Here is a 16,562-nt window from a genome sequence, read left to right as displayed (position 1 = left end):
TAGTAAGAGTGAAAAGAATGAGCACTGATAGCCTGGAAAGCTGGAGGTGAAGTGATGGTCCTTTAGTTTGTTTTGCTGTCTTCATTGTTTTCTTCCTCAGTTTTTGAGCCTGTTTTCCTGACAAATTCTATTAACTCAGTGATGAGGAAAAGAAGCTGAAAGGTTGTGTGTGTGGCTTTAGACTAAGGAAATCAAATGGAAAAGTAACTAAATTGTCTCATTATATGTCTTGTCTCCTGGTTTTGGTGGTGATAGCAGTGCAGCTGCAAAGAAGTTGATTGCACAAACCTTTGGGCAGTTAGCGAAACTCTTAGACCAGAAAAATGAGAAATGAAAGAAATACTGGGAGAACAAGGGAAAAGATGATATTTTTGTATTTCTCCCAGTTCCTGCCTGTTTTTCTTCATAAAAATTAGGTGCAGCTTACTTCAGGGCATGATGGATAGCTGTTGCCTTTTTCTTTTTCTCTGGAAAACCCCAAACAAAAACCCTCTCACTTGCACGTTGAACATAGTCCTTAGTTTTCAAGCTACATTCCTATGCCTCTATAGGTATAACATTCAAATATAAAATTCAAGGTTTTAAAAATTTAATATAGTTTACCAATAAAATGCAATTTATTTTGGATAGCATACAAATAAATTGCCTCGTGCCTATCAAAAACCTTATGCAAGTATCATGGTTTAAACCCAGTCAGGCAACTTGTTCACTCACTCCCCCCCTTCTTTCCCTCCCCCTACCCCCGGAGGGATGGAGAGGAGAATCAAAAAGATTGCAACTCCCCCAGGTTGAGATAAGAACAGTTTAGTAACTAAGGTATAACACAAATCACTACTGCTACCACCAGTAATAATAACAATAAAGGAAATAACAAGGGAAGAGAATACAACATCTCACCACCAGCCGACCGATAACTTGCCCCCCCAGCCCGACCAAGCTCTGACCAATACCTCCTCCAACCCCGCAGTCCCAGCCCTTCTGGGTCACTCCCAGTTACATCCTGGGCATGACGTGCTGTGGTATGGAATACTTCTTTGGTCAGTTCGGGTCAGGTGTCCTGTCTCTGCTTCCTCCTGGCTTCCCCTCCTCCCTGGCAGAGTATGAGGCTCACAAAGTCCTTGGCCAGACCAAGACATCAGGTCGAAAGTCAAAACACAGCACTGCACCAGCTACCAAGAAGGAGAAAAATGACTGCTACTGCTGAACCCAGGACAGCAAGCCATAATCAAAATGCTAATTAAAAAAAATTAATCTAGTCACCCTTTTCAATTTGAAGAGAATGGGGAGTGATTGTAATTTTCTGATGTATCACAGGAATAAGTAATCTTAATTAAGCAATCTTAATCTGTAAAAATGAGACCAATTTCTTATCCTACTGGAGCAGAATGACTGGTTGCAAGCTACTTGGATAATAGTAAAATTTAGTTAGATGGAGAAAAAGCTTTATTCTGTGGACAGATGAAAATTTGGTCACCAGGGAGTTATCAGAAGACTTGGAAATGTATGTTATAGATAGACATTAAATGAGAGAGAATCTCGTGGTAGTCACTAGTACTTTTTTTTGCTAAAGTCAGTATCTTGTTAAATGAAGCTTGGTTGCTGTGTTTCCTCCCACTCCAGGTGGACTGTACGGGAAGGTGGATTGTACAGGATCTACCTAGTCTGGGTTTAGTAGCCCAGTGCTCTGAGAAGGTCATAACAAGTTCTTCTTTGTAAGTTTCTCTTTTTTTGTCACTTCTTACCACTGACAGGAAAACACAGAAGAGCATGCAAATCCTTGCCAGGTAGTATTGAGTTCTCCTTTATGAAATGAAAGAGTGATAGGAGTATTCTGTCATTGGTTGGTACAGGACAGCAATGCATTTATTGGACTGGATGACCTGAATGCAGTAACTGAAATACTTAATATGGTAACAAAAACAACAATAAAAAATAAATTAATACCAAGTGCAGTGCTGAGTTGGAATCTGTGTTTATCTGTCAGTAGCTGCTGGTGAACTGGTACTCTTCATTCCTTGCAGCATAATTTAGCAGATCCAAGAAAGGAAGGGGGCAGAACTAGTACCACACAGTTGAGTCCCCGATGATGTAAAAAGAGGCAAATTATACTTTTCTGGGCCAATACGCCTAGGCTCTAAACTTCCTGTTGTATTTTTTTAACCACTTCTTACTGTGGTTTTCTTCCTTTAGTTTTAATATGCAAATTACCAGTCAAATCTATTGATTGTTTCATCTGCATCCATGTAAATTAAATAAAACGGGAGAGAAAGCAGCTGTCAGTGGAAGCTGTGCTCATTTAATGACTGTAAAATTTGACCTCAAGCTAGGCCTCCTTTTATTTCCTTTCTTATGGATAAGGGATTTGATGGAACCATTTTGGTACAGTAGCATTTCAAAATTTTGACATGCATTTAAATAGACATGGACTGCATACCAGAATCTGTACTTAGCCTTTCACTTAACCTGAAGACCTATAAATTCAAACAAGAGATGAGCAAAGCATTCATTAAAATGTCTTGAGTGAGGCCTGCCAAGTAAGAAAACCAGCAAACTGCCAGACAATATCAGACCTAAAGGAGACACCCTTGGCTCTTGCTGGGTATGGCAAAGAGTTGTAGTAAGATACGGTTACTACAATGTAGTTATTAGGAGCTAAACTACCCTTTCTCTACTTTTGTGTTTTAAATGCTCTGATTTAGAGTAAATGTCATAAATGCTGCTGATATATACATTCAGATGTATTAAATGTCCTTCACCTGTGATATGTGGCAGCCGGTGACACCGCTGTCTTCTGTGACAAGTCAGTGCAGTACTGCTGGAGGCAGAGCAGCGCTACTGAGAAACCTGAGATATGCTTTGTCTTCGGGGCTCCTTTTCTGTTAACTAGATAGATGCCCCACACTGATGATCATCTCCAGAGTGCAAGATCTGAAGTACAGTACTGGATTCTGGGACAGCAGAAGATTAATCTGTTACTTTTCTCTCTTCAGGATCAGTTGGGATTGTTCTAATTTATGTCAGTTTTGAGCTGATGCCTTACAGTATCTGTGCTGTTCAGATTAGTCCAAGCATAAGGTGCTTTGGGTAAATTGCTTTTCTCATGCTCAGATTGGCTTCCAGCACCTCTCTCCCTGGGGTGAAAGGAGATTTAAGACCATTTTGTGACTGAGGAGATGAGGGTTTCGTTTACTACCAGCCACATTATGGCTTCTTCTAAGGATTAGCCCAGAGTAGAGAAGTGAAATACTTAATTTAGATACTACTCTCCTTCTTTCCTCTTCTTTTTGAAATGGTTTCAAACTCTGTGCAACCAGATACGTGAAATATATATACATTAGTAGGTGTCAGGCTTTTTTTTGCTGGATTTTTATTTGTTTATTTATCTTTACCATGTAGGGGTGAAATGCAGCAGGCATTTAACAGAATGAAGTAGCCACTGTTACGGACAAAGGGAAAAACAGTATCTCTTTGCAACTGCATAGGAAATTCTAGGTATGTTTCTTAGAGTTAGTCAGACTTTGACCAGGATGCCATAATTAATGGCCTTAATGAAAGGCAGGTCTTTGTTGCTTAGGTTCTTAATACCAACTATATGCGTATGTTCGTCCCACTGTCAGAGAGTGCTGTGGCACTATGAAGGTATCACTTTTTTACCTTTTTATTTGAGCTGTAGGTATCCAGAAGTCCTTTATACCTTGGCACAGTGATGAGTCCATGAACGATCGTGGACTACTTTCATTCTGTGTATGTATTTTTGATCTCCTTACTTACTGGGGAGTCAGTACACTCCCCAGATGTTGCTGCAGCGGTGGAGGAATATTTAACTCACAATCTTAGTTTTAATTATTTTTTCTAATGTAAGTGAAATCATAGCTCACCTCAGCATAATATTCTGTTGAGAATGTGAATTTAACTAGAAAATATTCTCAAAGCTAAACTTCCACTTTTTCTTTAGATGGATTCTTTTAATAATGTTTTCTGATTCTCACAGGTGTGGGTTTTTTTTTGTGTTCTCTGTCAGTGCGACTTAGATATAAGCTCTTATTTTTTTTTTTCCTGAAGAAAATTTCAGCAAGTTGATCAGTTGTTGCTTTCTGCTCCATTACCCATTCAGCTGAGTTTGATTTGTGTTGGTAGGAGTGGTAGAATGTAAGGAGCAGAACAATAAATTGCTGGTTTTGCGTGTCTCCTGACCAGAAGCGTTGCTTAGTTAGCTATTCCATTCTTCTTATCCTTCCAGTCAGGGCAGTCTGTACAGAAATGAATTTCTTCATCAAAGTGAGAGAACATACCACTTATAGTGCCACTTTCATCCTGGAAATAGAAAATTACTTTTCCTCTGGAAGGCACGAGCATTCAGACACATCTAATGTCTTTGCAACTCTTAAAGAAAATGAATAAATCAAACTGTCAGGCCTATAATCTCTGTCCAGGAGCTTGGTGATTCTTCCAAGGCTCAATGTGCAGAACCAGAATCTTGTGTCTGTGAAATGACAGTCTTGTGAGTAAGCAGAGGTCACTGTTTCACAACTCGTGAAGTGTGTCATTGACCTTTTTAATATGTCTGAAACATTTGCTCCACAAATATACCATGTGTTGGCTGATTGAATGCAAAGACTGAGTGAGGATTGAAGGTTTTTTCTTTCTTTTCCTAGTTAACCAAAATGTGTATGGTAGAGAACTATGGTAGAAGAGAAACAGAAGTGAGTTGAAGTTGTACAGTCATTGATCAAATGACCAGTCACTGAAAAGCCAAAGCATTTGCAGGATCACACCACTAACAAGCATCTATCTGTGATTTTTTCAGGGCCTGCTTTGTCTACCAAGGTTTTGAGTAGCATAGAGCCACCTTGTAAAGACCTCTGCTGAGGAATGATTTTATTGCAAACAGAATTACACCAGTCTATAGTTAGCCATGTCTAGTCTGTAATCAGACTCAGTGGGGCAGATTATGTGCTCTCATAAAAGGAACATGAGTGGAGAAGATTGGCAGGAGAAAACAGCAGCTGGCTGGATAATCAGTACTCCAGGTGGGCAGAGAGATATTTGATTTTTTGTTTGCTTGTTTCTGAATTCTTTTCTTGAATTTTAGGCCAAGAAATAAAACTGTGCCATCCTCTAGATACAGCACTGAGTCCTTTCAGATCTTAGGAAATTGTTCATTTGCATTTATCTGCTTGATTGTTTTCTTATTAATAGTGGTTATCAGATATGCTATGACATCAGGAGTGGTCTTGCAAGTCTGGAAAACCATAACCTTCAGGGGTTATGATTCATCCATGTTTAAAAGAAACATTCAGGCATTAAACCAGAGTTTTATTACTGAACATCCTGAGATCCCTGGATCCTAGCTTAGTATAGGGGAATGGGGTATAAGAGTAGAAAGCAGATGACGAGATGTGCTGTATCTCGCTGAAGGGGCTGGGGAAGTAGTGCTGGACAGCAGAAGCGAATGTTTTGGCTCTTGGCTGTCACTGGTCTCAGCCAGGTGAGTTAGTTTGTGTTGATAGCAGTGCTCATTTGTTTTGAAGAGCAGATGCTGAGGATGGGCATATCTTTATTTATGTCCCCTTTGCTGTGGGTGTGGTGCCTTCTGCAAGTAGGGAGGAGTGGCAATGAGGAGCACTACAATTTAATGCTGTTACAGCTAAAGTCAGTAGAGTATGAGAGGGAGAGAGTAAGCTTTGTAGAAGATAAAAAGTTGCAAGGAGGAGGGGAAAAAGCAAAAGCAATCAATGCTAGTTTCTTGAAGCCAGTGTCTTGACACATTAAGTTCAGGTAGGGTCATTGTGTGTAATAGTTTTTATTTTAAAAGTAATTCCTGATTATTATCTGTTGAGTCACAACTGTGTTCTTTTTGTTTCTATGCTCAGCCTGGTCCTGGCTCATAAAGAGGGAGCTTTGAAAGTTACCTAAAAGCTGTTGGATTAATCAGCATTGGAATATAGGCTTTGTATTATATAGCAGCCCAAAGAAAGCTGTGGCAAATATGTGCTGTCTGCATCAGTGTGGTCTCCAATTGCATGAAAAATCTGCTGATTAAATTGAAGATAGCTCTAAAAAGATTGTTAATAGTGTTAATTCCTCATCAATACAAATCCTTTGAAAATAACTGGCTGTCCATTGCGGCATCATGTTAGATATATTTCTGGTCACACAGTGTCTGCTGGCTTTGTGCTACCCCCTTGCTTCCCCATGCTTCTCCCATGCTTCCTCTGATCCCTGTTATTCAACACAAAATAAAGCCTAGCAACAGTAAATCCCACAATATGCAGATTTTTGTCCTATCTGCACCTGCAGAGATCTGCTGTGAAGGAAATATGGAGCTATCTATGCCTTATTTGTTGATGAATCTTGTAAGTTAGAAAGTATGGATTTGTACTTCATTTATAAATAAACCCATGCTATGCTTGTTTTTATTTTTTCTAGGAGCTCTTTGGTTTGTGTCCTTGTGAGAACACCAAATTAATACCTTTCCTTATCCTTTTATTTTGGGACTCACATGTGTTTTAATTCTTCAGTAGCAGAACTTGATGCCTTAGTATTTTCTGTCCTCTGAGGACATACCATTCTCTTATTCTGTATAGGCTGTGGTAGAAGTCTAAAGGTTTTATCAGTAATCCTCATTAGTTTCCATTTAAGGATACACATCTAGACTCCAGAATTTCTTCCTTGGACACAGGGGCCGTTTGCAGTTGAATAGGTTGTTCACTGTGTTTTAAAATTTATAAAATTCACAATAAGTGGTTGTATATTGGTACAAGCTGGTTCCTATTGTGTCTGGACACAAAAATAGAGATGCAATCTGTCATACTGAGAGTTACCTGCTGTCTAATCCCAGGGTAAATCTGAAATGATTTTTGAGTCATTCATCTAATACTACCCAGAAGTCCTATCAGTGAGCTGGTCTCTTAATCCCAGACGGATTAATTTAGGTATAACGTGTGCTACTATATTCTGCTAATCCTTTATGTGATCAATCCTATTTTAGGTTTTTCAGTAAATAAATTTTTTTCTTTAACCCCATCAATTCGTGCACGCAGTTTATTTACTAGCTATCATTTAACTGCCTTGTATCTGCATCAGTGAATTCCATCTGAGTACATAACAGTTCTGGATAAAGAACTGGTAGCCGTTTGAGCATAATACTTGGGAGAAACTTCCATCTTTTTACGGTTTTTGTGAAATACAGGTTGATAAGTTTGCTGTCTTCAAAGGAATCCTAAAATTGCGACTAGATTAGGAATTGATAATAAAGAAGAGATAGTCAGTAGTCAAAGACAGACCATAAGTTTGCTCATCTGTGTATTACAAATATAGCCAGTTGCTGGAAAAATATTTTGGAAACCAAATCTAAATTAGTTAGAGTAGAATTATTATTTTAGTTTTAAAAGTCTAGTATGCATCAAAGCAGCTTTTCTTGTTTTACTAGACTTGTCTGATTATATACTCTAGGCAAGTTATTCAGACTTTGTCCAGGTGAAATACGTGTGACTTGTATTGTTCCTGAAATTAAATACCTGCTAGTAAAATGAGGCTGAGTAAACAAGAAATAGGGTTAGGTTAATGCTTGCAGTAGGGCCAGACTTGCTTGAAGGAGTGAGTTGATGGCTGTGAATGCCCTGGGAGAATTTATGTGGTGCCCTTCCAGCAGGTGTGGTAGAAGCTGTGTTCCCTCCTGTGTTTGCCCAAGTGTGTTCACACAGTTACTGCATTTCTGTATTGCTGTGTGAAGTTGCATTTAAAATTTCTGAAAAGGACTGGCTTTTCTTTTTCCTTTCTGTAAAATGGGTGAGTTTCTGTTCTAGGAATAGATGAATAGCTCTTAGATGGCATGAACTGGAGATAATGGTCATTGTCATCTTTAGTACTTCAAAAGATGCAGTTGTAGCTTTGGTTTTAGGGATTTAAGCTGCTGTGATATAGCCTGGAGCCCAAGAGCGGGCTCTGTATTTTAAATAACCTGGCTCAGAGCTTTTTGGTAAAATTATCTACATATAATTAGCTTTCGTACAGGAATATGGGGTTTAACTCAAATGTCCATAAACATTGGATTAAGTACCAAAATACTTTTGTTATTGAATCCATGTAGTGTTTCGCTAGTGTTACTGTTTGCATCTCCTCTGTATAGGAAACCAATGGTTTGTAAAAACAAACTTGTACTGTTACAATTATGTGCAACCTCTTGTTTACTTGCCCTCCTCCATAAATCACACGATAGTAGAGAGAAGAAAATACCAGCTACTGCTCTGTTTGTTCTTTCACAGTGACTCCAAGTGCAGTTTTTCTTTAAAAGCCATATACTGTTATTAGCAGCCATGTTACTGAGATTGAGAGGGGCATGCAAAATGAGGAAAAATATTCATATTTACTTCAAGTATGTGTGAATAACATCTGTTCTTCCTAATAAAGACGCAAAGACCAAGTATCTTCAGAAAATACATGCTAAAAAAGTTTGCTGTGCTTTTCATAGGAGAAAGTACTATAATTTCATAAATAGGCCCAATAAATTAGTGTTCCATCATAACTTTATGAACTTAAGCAAAGTGTCTTGTAAATAATATAATCTCAAATAATTTTAAGTGTTTTAAATGGACTAGTTAGAAACCTGTCTTAAGGATGTAGAACAGAATTGTTATATTAGCTTTTCCTGTTCTAGGCCGCGAGAAACTGCAACTTTTTGTCTTTTCTGCTTATATTCTGCACATTTTTAAATTTTGCATTCTCTTTTAGTAAGTGGAGCTTGTTTTTCTGTCAGTGTCTCCTAGTGACAGAGATAGTGTTTTCTATTGTTTCTTTATCTGAATTGCTTCTGACTTCATTTTACATGTGGGGAGTGCAGAGGGACAGGTTTATGACTGCTGCTTTCATGCACTGTCATGGTTTTGTTTATTGTTGCTTAAGAAAACTGACAAGCCACTATTTGAGATTTGGAGCTTTCTTATTATGTTAGTACCATTGCAGTTCTAAGTTTTGCTGTGAATATAAAACTAAGGTTTTTCATACATTTTTTTGTGTATGAAAAGACATTCATAAGCCCATTTCAGTTTGAATGTTTTCTAACTTCAGTTTCTAGTAGGATACTGGGATTTTTAATACTAGAGGAGTATGTTTAGTAGCTTTTAGAAAGAGGGAATATTTAGAAATAAATCTGCCCTGTATTTTCCTGTGAGAATGCCTATCCCCAACCCCACCTCCTTGTTAATGGTTAGAAAATGAGTCACTAGAAGCTCCAGGTAACCCATGGCAGTGAAGGTAATAACCTGTTTTACTTTAGGGCAGGGTGGAAGGAAGACCTGGTCCTACAGAAAGGATTTGGAAATTTTAGCCATTAAAAATGTGCCTACTGGAAGAAGAGTCTTAAAAGATGAACTGAAACTATAATTTGCAGAAACAGCTTGCTGACGTTGAGAATATATGCTGTTGCTGAAGAATTTAAAACTGAGAAATGTGATAATCTGCATAATGCCTATTTTTTTTTCCTTTAAAGTATACATGAAAAGAGCTAGGAAACCCAGCGTAGCGCAACAGAAAAAGTGATGTAACTATACAAAACAGTGGCTAATTAAAGTTAAGTGTAATAAATATTTCTGAGAATAGCTACTGGTTATGGCTGTGCCAGCTTTGAATGAAACTAAGATTTTCTTAGGTGAAGTACAAAGCTGAAACACTTCTGTGCAATTATCAGGAACTTGCGGTATAAAAAAATTGGAACTGCAGCATGTTAAGTTCGATATCACAACTATAAGATAGTAGCATAAGAGTCATGACAGAACATGGATATTGAAGGATGCAATGTTTTCAAGAAAGCCAGAAACAGGGGTTATTGAAAAACATTATAATACATGATATTTTGCTCTAATAATTTAGAGACAATATAAGTGAAATAGAGCCCTATGTCAGTTTAGTGAAAGGTGGTAAGAGACTGCTATGGCATTGGTAGATTCCTGTATTAGATGCAGTGCTGGATCTGGAAACAGGTAATTGTGATGGAGTAAAAATTGAAATTACTTAGACACACTGTGAAGAGAGTACCTTCATGCATACCAGTGTCTCTGATAATGGTAGGTAGGGCCAAGATATTGTGGTTGAGACCTCAAACAATTTTTAAATTTGAAAATAAAAGGTGGGACCAAGAACAGCTGGGGCTGGTTTGGAATACTATAGTTTTAACACAGACTGTGTGTATCTTGAGTATTTATGTTTTCAGTCCTGTATATTTTCTTCAGAAATGGGTTCAGGGGAGGGTTATGAGGACTGGAAAGCATTCCCTACAGGGGAATGATTAAAAAAAACAAACCCAAAGCTTGGTTTGCTTTGACACTTCTGTAAGGGAAAGAAGAGAATATAAATGTAACTTAAAGGTCAGTGTTGGCATAATAATGTGGCTAATTTGGACATTAAGATATGTAGGCTGAAAATTACTGAATGTTCTTGCCGTTCAACCAGTCAGGTGCTGGAACGACATTCCTTTGGGGATATTGAGAGAAAGCTATCTAGCTGCTTTTAGGTTTGAGCTCAATAATGCATATTATGAAGAGGATTTTAATCTGATGCTGTATGTAATAGTAGGTAACTCAGAGTTCTCTTTTGGTTTGTTTTTTTAATGTGGTTGGACTAATCCTGTGTCCAGTGTGTGCTTTTTGGGTTCCACTGCCTGACTGGTGTCTGTAAGCAGGTAACCAGTAAGTGACTGGTTGTAATCAGTTTGTCTCTTTGTATTATCTATACAAGCTTTACAAGGAGTAACTTTTTGTTACAGTTTCTTCTGAGGATTAAATCCAATTAAGTTGAAATGCCACTGTGACACTTACAAAAAGAGTTGCCCTAAGCCTTTCATTTCCATGTCAAGAGAAATGTTTTATAGGACCTCAGGCCTTTAAAACAGATGATGTTATATCTGACAAGTTTCTGACCCTTGATAATTTTTTTGTGCTTGAAAAGTAATCATAGGAACAGTCTTTCATTCTTGCACATTTCAAAAGCAGCAGCACCAAAAAACCCAGGCAATAACAACAATACCCCTCCTTCACCTGCTACCCCTCTAGCCTTCACACCTTTTCCATTCACCTGCAGAAATAGTCTGATGTGACTGGTCTTGACACTTGTGCTAATGGCAAGGGAGTTGCTTATGCATCTCCCTAAGCAAAAATTTTAGGTTAATGTTATACTATTTTCCTTGAGCAGAAGAAAAGTTGAATCTTTGTATTTTGGTAGAGCAGGAGAAGCTATTTGACATCTCCATAGACTAATTAAATTTAGCAAGCATTTTTTGGGGGGAAGAAAATAAACAGTAAATGGCTTAATAAAGGAGTCTTCTGGGTCAGTTTGGACTTGCTTGGACTGGGGAGGAATAACATTTTAAAATCAAAGAGAAATGATGGGCAGAAGTTAAAACTTTGGTCATATTTACCTAGAATGTACAAAGAAAATGCCAATTTAGTGGCATTCCAAACAAAATGCAAAATTTCAGTCTTCCTTTTTTCTTTTTAAATTTTATTTTAAAAATCTGTTTGCAGGGAAGGGAAGGAGACAGTTAAGTCTGAGAAGGAACCAGAGAATCTTGGCACTGTGCTTGTCCTCCAACTAACATACTCCTAATTGTCTGAATGCCTTGAGGAAATTAAGGAAGAAATCAGTTTTCAAGTCATTTATGGATACGTTGTTTTTTTTTTTTTGCCTGACTTGTAAGGTGAATTGGTGTGTATGCTGGGACTACAACAGCCTATGCTGGGTAAATTAACTGGAACGCTTTTGTAAAATACTGTTTGTGTGCGTGCATGTGTGTGTGTACTTGCAGTCTGCAGTTTTTAAGATGTTCTCAGGATAAGGCAAACAGCTATTTACCAGCAGAATTGAAGTTTCTTAAACCTCTTTGTCTAACTCCCGCGCAAGTTGCTTTTCTGCCTTGAAGCAAGGTGAGCAAAATAGTTTAGACTAATGTCTGAAAATTCAAGAACAAGAGGAAAAAAGCCCCAAAGCCATTGATATTCTATTTGAAATAACAGTTTTAAGGCTGTTAAGCGTCAATTGCAGAACGTATTCTTCCCCACCAGCTGCAAGAAGAGCTGCTGATTCACAGAGTAGCCACCTTTCCTGGGCTTGTTCAAAAGCTGGAAGAAGCTGTGGTAGGATCATAAAACTGACTCCTTGCAGGCCTGAACCCTGAGATTTGAACATGTTCCCTTCTTTACCTCTCTGTTACCCTTCTAGATCAGCCAGTAGCTTCTGCACAGGATGCTCTTTCTGCAGTCCTTCACATATCCTTCTTCCTGTTCCTGCCAACTCTACTCTTCCCAGGTTAGACATGCTCATTATTTCAGCTCTAAAAATCAACCCTGATGCTTCTCTTATCACCTTTAAAATGCATTAGCACATATTTGGTACTTTCTTTCTCTGTCCCCAAATGTTCCTTCTTTTTGTGGTATTGTAGTCCAGTTGTTACTCTCCGTTGGCTCTTTCCACAGAGTCTGCAGTCTTGAAGTAGACTTCTAGAAGCATGTCCTTGAACTGCCTTTCTAAGAAAAATGCTTTTGCCTCACTTTCTAGAGAAACGTGTTGTAAGTTATCTAATATTCCTGATTATTTCATGCAAAAGGGAGCATTCATTCTGAAATATGTATATCTTAAGAGATTCATGTCTCTTAATGCATGCAGGTAAAGTTAAGATCAAAATAACTGCAAGTCTGCAGTGCTGAAATTTAACTGTAAAGGAGTGTTGCAGTAAGGAGGAGGAGGAAGGTAGTTCATTAGGGTGCTATTAAAATTTATTTTTGGCTGAGTTAATTGTACCGTTATGTAGTCACTCTGTTTGTATGGGTGTATTTTTTCTCAAGTACCTGTGATGTTCTGGCCCTGTGTCACTAGTACACATTGGTAACTGCTCCAGTGCTATCTGGGATTTTCACTTGGAAGGCATCTTCCTCAGACTGTGCTTACTGCGTGAAGCCTTCTCCACAGGCTGTGAAACTTTACTGCTGCGTCACTGCGTGCTGCAAACGTGTTAAAAGCTCACTAGTGCCCATATTGGTGAGAGGAACTTACTCAGAGCCCTGGCCAAGCTCTAGGTATTCTGCTTTGCCTCTGTGACAAGATGACGGGAAAGCAAATAATGCAAGTGTGACCAAGGAACAGCCTGTGTATAACCACCAAAGCAGAGCTTTGCAAGCTGAACCCCAGAGGGATGTTCTTCCTTTTTTTAGCCTTTTTAGGGTGGTTGTGTTGTTTTTTTTTTTTTTGGTGCCTTGGGTTTATTGGTCTCCTAAGTTCTGTTTCTCTGCTTCAGGCTGTTTTCTCTGTTTATTCTTGCTCAGAGGATCTTTTAGAACCTGAGAATCCTTCAAAGTGTATAAATCTGATTAAAATGTGGGTGAAAATCCTTCAGTTAGATGTTAGGCAGCTTTTCCAGGCTGGGCAATCAGGTGTGATTTTGCTAGGGATGGAAAAGAGGCTGTTAACAACCACTCACTGAAGCAAGCTCAGTTTCTGTGCCAAGGAGCTTGCTTTGTACTACTGTGCACCTTCATTTTTTATCACAGAAACACTCAGACCTTGACTGCCTCTGGTAAAAAATCATAGTTATGTTTCATGTTTAATACAAACCCATGCACTTAATTCAGGTGTACCTGTTTTGTAATAATTGTCTCTTAGTACAGAAGTCATAGGTTCTTTACCCAAATAATTCTCTACTGAAGGAGTGTATCTTAGGAAACCAACTCCTGAATTTTGTATTTTGTATGTAACTGTGACAGCCTTACTTTCTTTACTGCTGTCAACTTTTTATCATTGCATGTGGTGTTTAATCTGAAAACCATGTAACTTTGGTGGATTTGATGTAGCTGGGCTATTTGCCAGTTCCAGCTTCTTCAAACTAAGGTTGTTAAAAAGAATATTTGCCCACTATCCCTTGTAGCTGAAAAGAGTAGGGTGTCATTTATTATAGAGTAGATAATTGTACACAGAAATACAGTTATATATATGCCTCTATTGCCCAATTAATAACTTGTGAAATAAGATTTATTTTCTAGGATTCTTTTTTTTTACTCTGTCTTTCTAGCTAGTGAAAAGTTGCGTATTAGTGAAATTAGGTAGTGTAATGATGGATATTCAAGAATAGGAATTTTAACTTAAGTGTTAAAGTTCCCAAATTGCCTGCATGGGAAGGCATTAGTAGATTTTGAATTTCCACACATGGTGTCTGTGTCACAGGTTGTAATAGCATAGAATTATGCAATCAAAAAATCAGCAGTCATATGGTCACCATGGAATAAGCCAAGGAAGAAGCCGTTTGCAGTTTGTGCTTGCAAATACACAGGTCCTAATCTAAACTGAAATGGGTATGTGAGGAGAGCTTTATTGTCTTCTGTATCATCCTTTGGCCTTGGATTCAAGTTGCAGTTCTAAAGTATCACTTTGCTCTTTCTTCTATTCTTTTTTCACTTTGGGTGAATTTAGGGAGATACCATCATCTACTTGGTTAAACAAAAAACTGTGAAGCTTGTAAGTCTTTTTGGGGTGTCTTATTCTTTATTTAAAAACATATAAACTTTATTCCTATCTGCTAATTGAGGATATGTCATTGATCTTGACTTGTTATTGCTGTAGCTTCCGGGTCAGTATAAAGCAGTTATGTCCTTTAGTGGTTTTCATGTTCCACGAGTTTTGTTGCATTTCTTCCCCCTGTAATTTTGTTTTGCATCTCTTGCTGAATATTCCCTTCCCCAGATAACATAATAGCTTCTGCTGAACTGAGACTTCCATTGCATATAGAAATTGACTCATTATTAATGGGACACAGTTAAAGCAATTTATTGCTCTTTCTTAATAGAATAGCTTTAAGTCACAATTTCCTAGATTTATTTGTTCAGCAATTACATTCTTAACAGTGGTAGTGGCTTTTTAATTAAAATTGTAGGTAATCAGATATTTGTGAACATTCAGGAGCAGTATATTTAAGTAGGGAATGTACTTCATATAAAGATTCTCCCCTCCTCTCCCTGGTGTTTTGCTTGACTTCTAATTATCCAAATTAATTGACATCATAAAATATTAACTCCCTTGCTTTTCCACTCTTCCCTTTTGTCAGTTTGAGGGAAGCCCAGTAATCTTTTTCCCTTGAAAAGTGCAGGGGCAGGAGAGCTCATGGTCTCTCCTGAAACTGTGAGAGTGAAATTGAAGCTTCTGCTGTACCTTCACAGGTGTGTTAAAGAGTTTCTGCAAGGAAAACCATTTCTGTTATTTTCTTGAACACTCTGTGGGGAAAAGACAGCCAATGCAGAATTAATACTATTAAGAAAAGAGGGAGGGGTTCCTTCCTGTTAATGCCAAAATAAAAAGTGGTGAATTCCAGAGCTGTCTGAAATGTAGTGGAAGAATTTTGTTCCAAGTACTTAAAATTAGAAATACAGGGTTGTATTTTACTATGTAGCTGACTTGACTTAGTTTTCTAGGAAAATCTTTTTAGAGCTCAAATGAACCCCAGGTCTCTCAAATATGCTGTTAAAATCTCTTTAACGTTTATAGCTCAGATAAACCCCAGATATCATATGTTTGGGGAATGGGGAGTAGTAGAGAGAAAATCTCATCACTGTGTTTTCTCAGCAATGTGGTAACCTTTTTGTCAGCATAGATGGTAAGACTGTTGAAGTTGTTTGGTACTAGGATATGATGCAAAGCAAAAAAGGTTAAGGAATATAGTCCCCAAACAGTTTTGTAAGCTTTTTAAGATCAAAAAAAAATGGAGAAAATCTTGTATCTTAGACTACAAGCTGCTGTCTCAGTGCGGTAATTTGGCTGTTACAGTAAAAATGACCAGTAAAATTTGTGTCACAGTTATGTTGTACTTTGTTTGCCTCTGTCTTTTGCATCTTTTATAGATATTGGAAGAGAGAGGAAATAAGTCTTCTAGAGGCAAAAGTTCCAGTTATTGCCACTCAGATACTGTCTCTTGCAGAATGGAGCATGCTGCCTTTTTTAATATTATGCAGTTTTTTTTGAAATGGGTTGCTGCGCCCTCCCTTCATCCCTTTATGGGATCAGTGGTTGCTGCACGCTACCTCCTCCAGACTAGTTTGCCTACTATTGTGTGAATAGAGTTATACTAAGGTTTATTTTGGGGTTTTGTTTCATTTAAATGGCAGGTTACAAAAGGTTTGGGTGTTTACATTCTTGGAGCCTAGAGAAAGGAATCTGCTGTGTAAATAAATTTGTAACTAGTCACTGAAATGCTGTTATTTAGCTGGAGACCACCTGCTCTGAAACCACAGTGTCATCATAGTGTCTGAACTCACTGACAGAGTAATTTGCGTGTAGCTGATGTCTTTGAAGCATTAATGATGCAGTTGCCTTTGAATAAGCTTTTGGAAGACTGACTTAATCTTCTGGTGTTTGTTTTCTAGTGCTGGTTTTGAAGTGGGTAAGTTTGATAAATCCATGTTTCTCGCTGGCCCAAGGAAAAGTTGTAGCTAGTGTGGTTATGCTGTTCATCAGTGGAAGGCAGGCAGTGTGGCAGGGCAGCAGTCACCTGGGCACATGTGGGAGACAAGAATTTAAGACAGTGGTGC

At 38.1% G+C, this 16,562-nt stretch overlaps 1 protein-coding gene across 8 annotated transcripts in view; it reads left to right on the top strand.

The window, feature by feature from the left end:
• INPP4B (inositol polyphosphate-4-phosphatase type II B) overlaps window positions 1–16,562 on the top strand; it is a 313,515-nt gene that overhangs the window by 15,747 nt on the left and 281,206 nt on the right. For 4 of the 8 annotated variants that reach the window (XM_062637265.1, XM_062637263.1, XM_062637262.1 and 1 more), the window contains exon 1: window positions 5,531–5,700. The exons of 2 other annotated variants lie outside the window; for them this stretch is intronic. In XM_062637265.1, coding sequence (XP_062493249.1) covers window positions 5,537–5,700 — 164 coding nt within the window. In that variant the 5' untranslated portion in view covers window positions 5,531–5,536. Of the gene's footprint in view, window positions 1–5,530; window positions 5,779–16,562 lie in introns of those variants that run through there. 2 more of the 8 variants (XM_062637264.1, XM_062637269.1) reach the window with 2 other exon arrangements.

Source organism: Pezoporus occidentalis, unplaced genomic scaffold (assembly GCF_034315485.1).
Source record: "Pezoporus occidentalis ecotype Australia unplaced genomic scaffold, CSIRO_AGI_Poc_V1 ctg51, whole genome shotgun sequence".
NCBI classification, from domain to species: Eukaryota; Metazoa; Chordata; class Aves; order Psittaciformes; family Psittacidae; genus Pezoporus; species Pezoporus occidentalis.
The sequence above is the reverse complement of the archived record's forward strand: the minus strand, read 5'-3'. Positions and strand labels throughout refer to the sequence as shown.